General features: G+C 30.8%; 1 protein-coding gene across 1 annotated transcript; it reads left to right on the forward strand.

Annotated features, from left to right (window-relative positions):
* LOC139225235 (ATP-dependent zinc metalloprotease YME1L1-like) lies at positions 1 to 1,809 on the forward strand. Its single transcript, XM_070856200.1, has 6 exons — positions 1 to 9; positions 255 to 345; positions 455 to 607; positions 654 to 959; positions 1,011 to 1,519; positions 1,585 to 1,809. Exons 1-6 carry the CDS (start codon positions 1 to 3, stop codon positions 1,807 to 1,809), a joined length of 1,293 nt encoding a protein of 430 aa, XP_070712301.1.
* Positions 1,810 to 10,856: the final 9,047 nt, after the last annotated feature.

Consider the following 10,856-nt stretch of genomic DNA (forward strand, 5'->3'; position numbering starts at 1 on the left):
ATGTTCGAAGTATTTTTATTTTCACTACTGCTTTGGATAATTTTCAATAGTGGGGTTGGTATGTTAAGTAATCACTCATTTAGAGGTCATGTCTTTTCTAAAAGTCTATTTAATCTTATTTAATAGCGAGAATGAATAATCAAGAGATACAACTATATTCATCAAACTCTGATGGTACTGAAGTAACATTTCGTGACGTTAAAGGGGTAATTTTTTACATTAATAAAATTATAATATATCTGTATATTATATAGTGCACTGAAGCTAAAGAAGAATTAATTGAAGTTGTTGAATTTTTGAAAAATCCTTCCAAATTTACTCGATTGGGAGCCACTATACCTAAAGGTTAGTTAGCTATTATATTTTCCAATAATGCATGTATTTATTTGTCAAATTCCTTTTATATTCAAATAAATGTTGTTATTTGAATTGATTATTTATGTTATCATAATAGGTGTTTTACTTATTGGTCCACCTGGTATTGGGAAAACACTATTGGCTAGGGCGGTTGCTGGAGAAGCTGGTGTACCGTTTTTTTACTGTTCTGGATCTGAATTTGATGAAGTATTTGTTGGTCTTGGTGCATCTCGTATTCGCAAAATTTTCCGTATATTAATAAGTTAAGCTCTTTTTTAAATATTAATAAAATATAGAGACAGCTCGTAGTAAAACTCCGTGTATTATATTTGTTGATGAATTGGATGCACTAGGTGGTAAACGAAATGTTTCGGATGCCAACTACAATCGTCAAACTTTGAATCAGTTTCTTGTAGAATTGGATGGATTCAAAAAAGATACCAACCTAATAGTTATTGGTGCAACCAATCTTCCTGAAGCATTAGATAAAGCGTTAACTCGTTCTGGTAGATTTGATAATGAAATACATATTCCATTACCTTCTTACAATGATCGTATTGAAATATTTGAACATTTTATGAAAAAAGTGAAAACTCATCCATGTAATATATGATTTTTGGTTATATATAATTATATTTATGTATAAATTTTAGCTGTATCAGCTGAATTGTTAGCTAATCTTACACCTGGCTTATCTGGTGCAGATATATCAAATTTAGTGAATCAAGCAGCGCAGCATGCTTCAATTGCTGAGAAAAGTTTTGTCATGGTTGAAGACTTTGATTGGGCTAGAGAAAAAGTAGCTTTTGGGCGTGAACGTAAAAGTCTTATTATGAGTGAGCATGATAAAAAAATCACTGCCTATCACGAAGCTGGTCATGCTATTGCAGCATTCTACACAAAAGATGCTGATAAACTACATAAAGCATCTATCATACCCAGAGGTACTTCACTTGGTGCAACACAAACACTACCTGAACGTGAACAACTCCATCAAACTTATAATGAATTACAAGCCCATATTGATGTATGTCTTGGTGGACGTGCTGCAGAAGAGATTATTTTTGGCATAAATCAAGTGACGACAGGATGCAGTTCTGATCTTTCAAAGGCTACAGACATTGCACGTGCTATGGTGACAGTTTTTGGAATGAATCATAATGTAGAAGCATCTTTTTCTATAAACTAATATTTTCAGCTATTTAAAAAGAATATATTTTTCTTTAGGTTGGTTACATTTCTAGTGATACAAAGAATTTAAGTGAAGCAACTCAGGCTATTATTGACAATGAAGTAAAAATTATTCTGCAAAAGTCTTATGATAGAGTTAAAAATTTATTAAAAACCCATTCGGAACAACATATTAGATTAGCTAATGAACTTATAAAAAGAGAAACTCTTGTTGGAGAAGATCTTGAAAATGTGATACTTGGAAAACATGCAAATATTTAGTATTAGTCTTAACCTATTCTCTCATGTATATGACAATATAAATATTTTATGATTTGTATTAATTTCCACTTTAATATGCGCACAAACTATCTATAATAAATTCTTTTTATTATAGATTTATCACGATTTTTCATAACTTTATGGTTACCTTTAAGTAACTTTTCCATCCAATAGTTCGTATGTGGTAAAAATGGTTGGAATATATTATTTAAAATATGTTATATATATTGCAAGAATTTTTTAAAATTTTCCAATTGATTTTTGTTCGTGCTCAAACAACAAAATATTTAGATTATTTTCTAATAGAATCTATATTAGCCAAAAACATTTTTTAAAATTCTTTCGACCTCATATAACTCGTACTGTCGTCGGGTTTCTTCAAAGTTACTCCATTATGTTGTGAATTATAGTTGTGTGTTTATCTCAATAAACACTCTCCAATTCTTTATATGATCAAGTATAATCTCTATATGACGGTTTCGCTCTCATTTTATTGTTCATCTGGATTCTCTACTACATCTACATAGTAACGGATATTTCACTGATCTATTTTTAACATTTGCGCCCGGTTTTGTCTCTCTGTTGTGATTTTTTTAATAACGAGGTCAAACCCCTGGCGCAGCTTATTGAGCTGTGAAGTTCAAGTTGGTCAGACTTATTTAATTTAAGGTTGTGGACACCGCTGCGGCGGATAAAAATCATAATTCTCCACACACGACATCGCACACGAGCTCCGACTTATTATTTTGCGGTAGTGTGAGAATTTAAATACTAAACATACTCTTTTTTTAGCTAATAAAACCCGTACTCTATTCATCTGTTGGCTCGATGTGAATCACTATATATATATATATACATTGGCAGGAATTTACTCCTAGTGCATCGGCACTCGATTTCATCCTCCCACTACTAGCACTAGCATGTACTATATTTTTTTTGTAGAAACATGCAATTATCAGTGTTCCTACTAACTTCGGATTAAGGGATACGATAAATTATATTACAGTGTGCGGCACCAAAATTCGAACTCGTGACCTCGAGGTCAGCGAGCTAAGCCATCTGTCCTCTGTTGTGTTTCTTCATTCAATATGGTCACGAAATCGTTACTGTTCTCCTTATCAACTTGGATTCACTAATAAAAAATATATTGAAAAGTAGAACCTGTTTTATTCAATATTACATCAAATAGTACTTAAATTCTGCAATATGCTTGTCTTGTCTGCGATCATGCTGAAAAAAATTTATTATCAACATTCGCCACATAGTATAGTAGCCTTACAAGATATAACGCACAAGCACGTCACTCTGAGTGGTAAATAACTGGAGAGTTTTCGACTAAAAATAAAATTATACATCTCTTAAACCACTTTCTGATCATTACTTGACATTTTAATAGAAGTTAGTACACAATATTTGCAATAATAGTCATTTTATTGTCTATTTTGTTCCTTGAATGTACATGTATACTCTTATCTCTCGAACTACAAGTTACATTATTTTTTGCTCTAGAGAATAAGCGTATTTACGATTCGCTGAAATATTTAGACTAGTTATTTGAATATGTCATGGAATATTTGCAGTAGTAAAATTAGCTTGAGTACCCCTTTATCACGTCGATTGGTAATAATGACGCTTGGATAAGGGCAATCACAATATCAATATATAAGCAAGTTATATCTACAGAGTGAGTATGGGAGAAGCTAAATCACTGATATCCAAACTAACTTTAAAAAATGTTAAAAAGTATCAATAAGAGCTCAAATTTATGTTGATCTGCGACACTGGAGTCGCAACAGGTATCCGAAAATTTTCCGGTATTTTTGATCGAGAATTCAACAACTAAACTTTTTTAATATTTAGAGTAATATTTAACTACTTTAGTAGTGTTAGATATATCAATCAGGTGAACTTTATTGATCCAACTCTGAGTGTGACTAGCTGTATCCTTGTCCTTGTACATGGTTTTTTTACTAAGAAAAATTTGATTCATAGAGAGAATAGCTTATTAGTATATGATTGTTCTCATCACTTCACTTCGATATGATCCATAACGCTGTTTTTCCTTATTTGTATCACTCGATCTGAAATATACATTAAGGCTCCATATTACTGCAAGTCTCTATAAAACATTTTTGACAGCGTTGTTATTGGTTGGTGTGTGAATCAGCGTGCTTATCCACTGGTGTACGTAAGTAAATATGTGCCTATTTGAGCTGATAATTTTTGGACCAAACTCTTTTTATTGGATAAGGTAGTAATAGGTATTGTCATAACTAGGAAGTTAAGCGAGATGTAATTTGTCAGAATTTTTATCAGAGAAGCTTTACGATTGAAAGTTCTGTAACTTCGAGGTGATGCTGTATTACGTAAAAAATTAATTTATGCTCATAGTAAAACAAACTATTAATAAATTTTAATAAATAAATTGATCCATTCAACTTTAAAAATCTATCAAAATATCTATATATTTAAAAACTTTTTAATTTATCATATTTTTTCTTATAATAATATATACAACATACAGAATAGATAAAAAGGTCAAATAAATTAATACAAATTAATTCAAATAATGAAACACGTGTATCGCCATCTCTCGGCAACATACGTTATTTTTCGTTGCAATATTCTTACACGAAAGTCTGAATCCAGTGTCTGACGGGAAGTTTACTTTAAGATCTTGTTTGTGAGTCTTTGAATTTATTTTTTTTTTAGTTACGAGGTTAAACCCCTGGCGCAGCTTATTGGGCTGTGAAGTTCAAGTTAGTCAGAGTTGCTTCATTAAACGCTGTAGGCACCGCAGCGGAGTTTTTTCCATCATATCCCCAACCACATGACATCACACACCAGCTCCAACTTATTATTCTGCGGTAGTGTGGGAATTTAACCCACTAAACATCCTCGTTTTGGGGCGACCACCACCCCTACCCTCTCCATTTCTCGGACGTTGGCTCTATGGGAATCACCTCAACAGAGGCAGGAATTTACTATCGTACCCTAGTGCATCAGCACTCGATTTCGCCCTCCCATCAGGCTTCCTCCCACTACCAGCATGTACCATAATTTTTTTATAGAAACATGCAATTACCATAGTGTTCCTACTAACTTCGGATTAAGGGATACGATAGATTGGAAACAGTGGGCAGCACCGGGATTCGAACTCACGACCTCGGGGTCATGAGTTCGAAGCCTATACCACTAAGCCATCTGTCCGCTACTTTGAATTTATTAGGGGTTTCATCTTTGAATAAACCGTGAAAATTGTCAATATTAAATTTTTCTTCATTTACAATTGTGTAGTGTAATGTCGTGCTTTTACTAGTTTATATGAAAGTTGCAGTTCGATATAAATAGAGATTTATAAAGTTTTCACATCGTTATATAATAGCCAATTATGAAGGTGTCTTGGGTTTGACTTATGATCATAGTGTGACTCGTTTTATTTTAGAGCTTTGATGATATTTTTTATCGCAAAATTTTTGTATTAATGAAGGTTTTTTTATGAAAAACTGAACAAATGCGATTTTAAATGAGAACATTCTCTCTGCTGTTGTTGGAAGTTGTATTTGCGCTTTAAAAAATCCCCCTTCCCTAGATTAGGATTAGATACACTAAAGACCATTTCATAGAGTCTGACATTGTTGCTTGAATGCAAAACAGAACCATGCCCAAGACCCAAGACTTGAGCAAATTCAAAATTACTGGATTTCATGAGCATAGACAGTTTTGTTTTGGAATTTCAGACTTGTCTCTTTGCTCTAGCATAACCCACCGAGTGGTATGGAGTTTACGTTCATGTAGGATAGGTGCATAGCCCACTACGATCGGTCAGATCAAATTGGCTACCTCTGACGGTGTGAATTTTCTGTGGTATAGCATGTCTATATGCGTTCAACTCTAGTATTCTCAGCTGTGATAGTAGAATTCAACGTTTTATTTTTTAAACTGATCGATCATTATAATAGACTCATTGCTCTACATATTAGCTGATTAAGGGCCTATAAATCATTGTGCCACATTTTTACGGTTCCTTTCAATGAAATAGTTATAAGTTCTGCTTTCTTCATGTATGTTCGAATTTTCATTTGCCAATATATGTTGCAATTCAAATTATGTCTCAAAATTCTTTTTGACGTTTGTGGAAAAAAATATTCGCCTTATTGCATTTGATGTTTTAGGGATACCAGAATAAGGAATATCTAGTCGTGAGTTTGCCAAATAACATCATACCTCCTAATTAGAATGATGACTTGGTGACATATTCTTCTGCTCGTTGACTTCAAAATCACAGGTTTAATTCCTGTTGCCACGCGCTGTTTTTGGCCTATCGTATCTCTTAATAGGAAATTACTAGGAACACTATGGTCATTGCATGTTTCTACAAAAATAATAGTTCATGCCGGTAGTTTGAGCGTGAAATCGATTTCAGATGCACTAGGAGTAAATCCATGCCTCCATTGAGGTGATTCCCATAGAGCCAATGTCAAATAGATGGATAGGGTAGAGGTATTAGTCACCCCAAAATGAAGATGTTTATTGGGTTAAATTCCCACACTACCGCAGAATAATAAGTCGGAGTTGGTTTGTGGATAAATTATGATGGAAAACTCCACTGCGATACTTATAGCGTTTTATGAAGCAAGTCCGATCCAATTGGACTTCACAGCCCAATAAGCTGCTCCAGTAAGTTGACCTCGTAACTAAAAAGATCATACTTCTTACATTTTGAGAGAAATAATAAAACCCCAATTCGTGATTTCTAGAAGAATACACCATTTTTATTCTTTCTCATAAGGCGTTCGTTTCTTTATCCTCTAAAAATTAAGTTATTATCCCTAACAGCTAATACTTTAGTGGCAGTAGAGATTTTTCTATCTTTTGGTTGTTCAAAGTCTCCCCGGTGCTCCGTTATATTAAAGACGCTTAGACAGAATACATCGGAAAATATGTTTGAGGAACCAGATTTATATTACACTTTTAAAATCATTTTTAGCCAATTTATTAAACAACAGTATAATAAATTAGCACAGACTAATACAAATAGTATAAGAACACGTGTAAAAATATATATATCGGCACCAATCGTTATTTGTTGTTACAATATAATTATATGAAATATCAAAAATTATGAAAATACACCGTTGCCTCAATTTCGAAAATCTAAATTAATAAATTCTAATGTATATAAAAATCTTAGGCATACTTAAAAAAATTATGACGAAGAATTTAATTAAAAATTAATTAATAATAGAAAAACAAATTTTTATATTTGAGATCGATTCCCCCGAAGATTAAGAATATAAAAATGACCCTTTTTATATTTTGTAAAATAATGTTGAAAAAAAGTAAAAAAAATAAACTTATAGGATTATTTAGATAACTAATTATAGAAAATGAAAAATATATAATTGAATATATCGTAAACGGAAAACTCGCCGACTCTGCGCGCGCGCAGAGTCGGCGAGTTTTTCTTGTTTTTACTCCTGTTTACACACATATATATTCGAAAATGAAAACACAAATTTACAAAAAATGTAAAAAATATTTTTTTAATCCATATTTCAACAATATGTTGGGGCTATATCTTCTAAAAAGAATAAGTCAAAGTATTTATCATAACTCTGACATATATTCCACAGATTAACCAATTTTTTTGTGTAGTATCTGGTTTTACGTGCAATTGTTTGATTGCACATCACATTATTGATTTCTTGCTCAGTTAAACTTTGTTGCTCTCTTAGCTTGTCAGCAAAAGTTACTAATCCAGAGTGATACTGATAAAAGTGTGAATAAAAGTGGCGGTGGAATAATTCAGCCTCATTCGATGTGAGATCAACACCAGCCATTATTCTTTCATAAGTATTGCATGAATGTATTTCATATTTATATCTTAAAAAATTCTTATCAAAATATTCGATCAAAGTTGATAAATTTATGTGTTTGAATGTCGACGACTATTCCAAATCCAAAATGATATTTTTTGGGAACACAACTACTATTTTTTCTGTAAGTTTAGCAAACACATCCGTATAGCTTGATTCTGACTTATCACTCATCAACACATAAACTAATAAAAATATTTTGCCAAATACATTACCATGGATAGTATATAACTGGTAAAACTCCTTCGGCACAACTTTGAAAGTTCTATCAGCTATCCAAGTATCTTATTCTTCAAGCAGCTGATATTTTTCTTTGTCGAGAATATTATTATTCTGTTTGATGAAAGGGAACCTGAATCATAGAGGCAGAATGGTTCGTTTCTCAATTCAAAATTTTAAAATCTGTTTGTGTATTTCCAACATTTATTACTATTTTTATCCTCTTCCTTGTAATTCGTAAATCATTATACGTATTTTCTTTTGCAACATGAAAAAGTTCAGTGATATTCTCATTTATTGTGGACTTATAATAAACTTTATTTGTAGGGTATTGGGTATTTTTAGCCATATTCTTAACTTTATCATTAAGTGAATTGATTTTCGCTTCACCTTCAGATACATCGTGGCTATGAAATCCCCTTTTTTTAATTTTCTATATCATATTCAAGGTATGTGTAATTAATCTACCCTTACTCTGTCTCATATCACACTTCAATAATTGATTTTCATAATTGATTTCATCTTTAACATAAAAATATCCATAAAACATTATTTTATCGTTTCCACGTTGAGTTTTTAGAATTGTATATTCGTTATTCGTTTGATTACTAGATTGTAGTTTTCTAACCCATACGCTACAAGTGAACATGCACTTTATGTTCATTTTACGGTACACTAAAATCTAAAAACGCGTGTATTAATGCTTTTTTGTCTACTAATATGTGTGTGATGATGCGCGCGCGCGCGGGCGGCGAGTTTTCCTCGTATCGAAAAAGGTATAAAAAATAAACTTATAGGATTATTTAGATAACTAATTATAGAAAATGAAAAATATATAATTGCATATATAAATAAAAAAATTATCTTAAATCAATCTAATTTTAACTAATAATGTGCCAGAATTATAAACACACAATTATTTTTAAAAAATTTCTATTAGTGGAAAATATTTTAAAAACATTGACTATGATGTCTAAAGCAATATTGGAATTATTTTTAAAAAAATTTAAAAGTTAGTGTGATCTTTCTCTTTTATATTAGAGAATTTATATACGACGTAAAAAATGCACACAAATGATAAAAACATGATAAAATTTAGATGAATAGAGCTAGAAAACATACTAAAAATTTTCATACTAAATTAGAAAGATGACCCATATCGTTATAAATTATGTGGATTTCAGTTCAAAGTTGACATTAATACTGGCAGAATCATGCAATTTAAAGCTGAGTGTTTCATTAATAGGTCTTTTTTCATCAAAACATCGTCTAATAGTATCCTCAGGCATGGAAATAGAATCAACAATTTCTTTAAAAATGTCAAAAATGATATTTTATACTTTTCGACAAAGAGTACATACCTGGAAGAATGAATGTAAAAAAGTTTATTAGTTGAATATCAACACTGTGAAATTGTTGATTGCCAATCGGTAATACCAACTACAATAAAAAGAATATGCATAAATAACTTATATAAAAAATAACTACAGTTTTCATGATAGATATTGTTGATGTTCTACTATAGTGAATTTTTTCTGTAAATTGTTCATTTAGACCAATCAATACTTTAAAACCAATCCAATCTGTCTCTAAATATAGAATTTGATTAGAATTTAAATGTCTACATATGAAAATTGAAATGTATATAAATACTAAGAACTTCATGAGGATATTCATCCAAAGATTCAATAGTTATATGAATTTTTCCAACCATATTTTCAGGATCATAATTATCAGGTTGGAGATAGTTAAAATTGAAAAATTTCTTATAATCATCTTTAGTTGTATCAATAACTTCCTTTAATTGTGATCTATTAATTACATTCAAAGTAAAATCAGTAAATTTATTTTTATCGATTTATTAATAAAAAATTTTCAAGTACATTTCTCCCGCTGCTGCTTTTAAACATATTTTAGTATCCTCACAGTTTATGTCCCAAAAAGTAAGTTCATTTTCATTATTTTGATTATATGAATAGCTAAGATCTTGAATATGAATAGGCTAAATTATTACAATAATGGAATTAATATTATAAAGTGTCATAAATGAAATGGGTGGGATGTGTTTACCTGTTTGTAAAGAGTCAAGCAATTTTTTTTATTTGATTCAAATGGTATAGATTTAACATTTAATGAACAAGTTGCACAAGCCAAAAAATCATTGAAAACTATAACAAAAATATTTCGACTACTCCCTTTCTACAAATTGTATATTAGAATAATAATTTATATTGTGCGTATAATATTAAAATTACTTTGCTAAAAAAATTATGATACACCATACTTCGTTGTATACCATTTGCTATCAGTGAAGAAAATACCATTTCTCTACCTTCAACTTCAAAATAAAATTGGGATTGCAACCACTCTAATAATTTGGTATTTTCTTTTTTTCGTACAATATCATTAGCTTCTTCACAAGCTATTTCAGCTTTCGATTTTGCCAATTCGAATTCTTCCCGTACAGATACATTATTTGGGGGCAAATATTTTAATATTTCCCTAATAAGTAGAGGATATTTGGTTAATCGTTGTAATGGTTTAATAAGAAATCCGAGTAATGGAAAGCTTTCAGATTTAGGTAATAAATTCATACAAGCCTAAATAATATAAATTTTATAGTGCTAGTAGAATATAAGAAAATATTAATTATGATACATTTTCAAGTGAAATTAATTCAGGTAAACTATTAAGTAGTCCAGTGAAAGTTTCAACAGCACGATTGTGCCCAGCAAAGTAGGTTGTATAAGCGTTTAGTTGATCAAAATTTTTGTTTACAATTTTTCCTAATTCATCCAAATCTTCTCCATTGATTTTCCATCTTTTCAATTCACTATAAAATAATAGACTTTATGAATTAACAATAGTTGATAAGCTACCTAGAAAATTCTACAGAGATGGTCAATAAATCACGCCAATTTAAAAAAACTTCATCAATAACCTCTTTAC

This window comes from Pempheris klunzingeri, unplaced genomic scaffold (assembly GCF_042242105.1).
Source record: "Pempheris klunzingeri isolate RE-2024b unplaced genomic scaffold, fPemKlu1.hap1 Scaffold_101, whole genome shotgun sequence".
In the NCBI taxonomy this organism is placed as follows: domain Eukaryota; kingdom Metazoa; phylum Chordata; class Actinopteri; order Acropomatiformes; family Pempheridae; genus Pempheris; species Pempheris klunzingeri.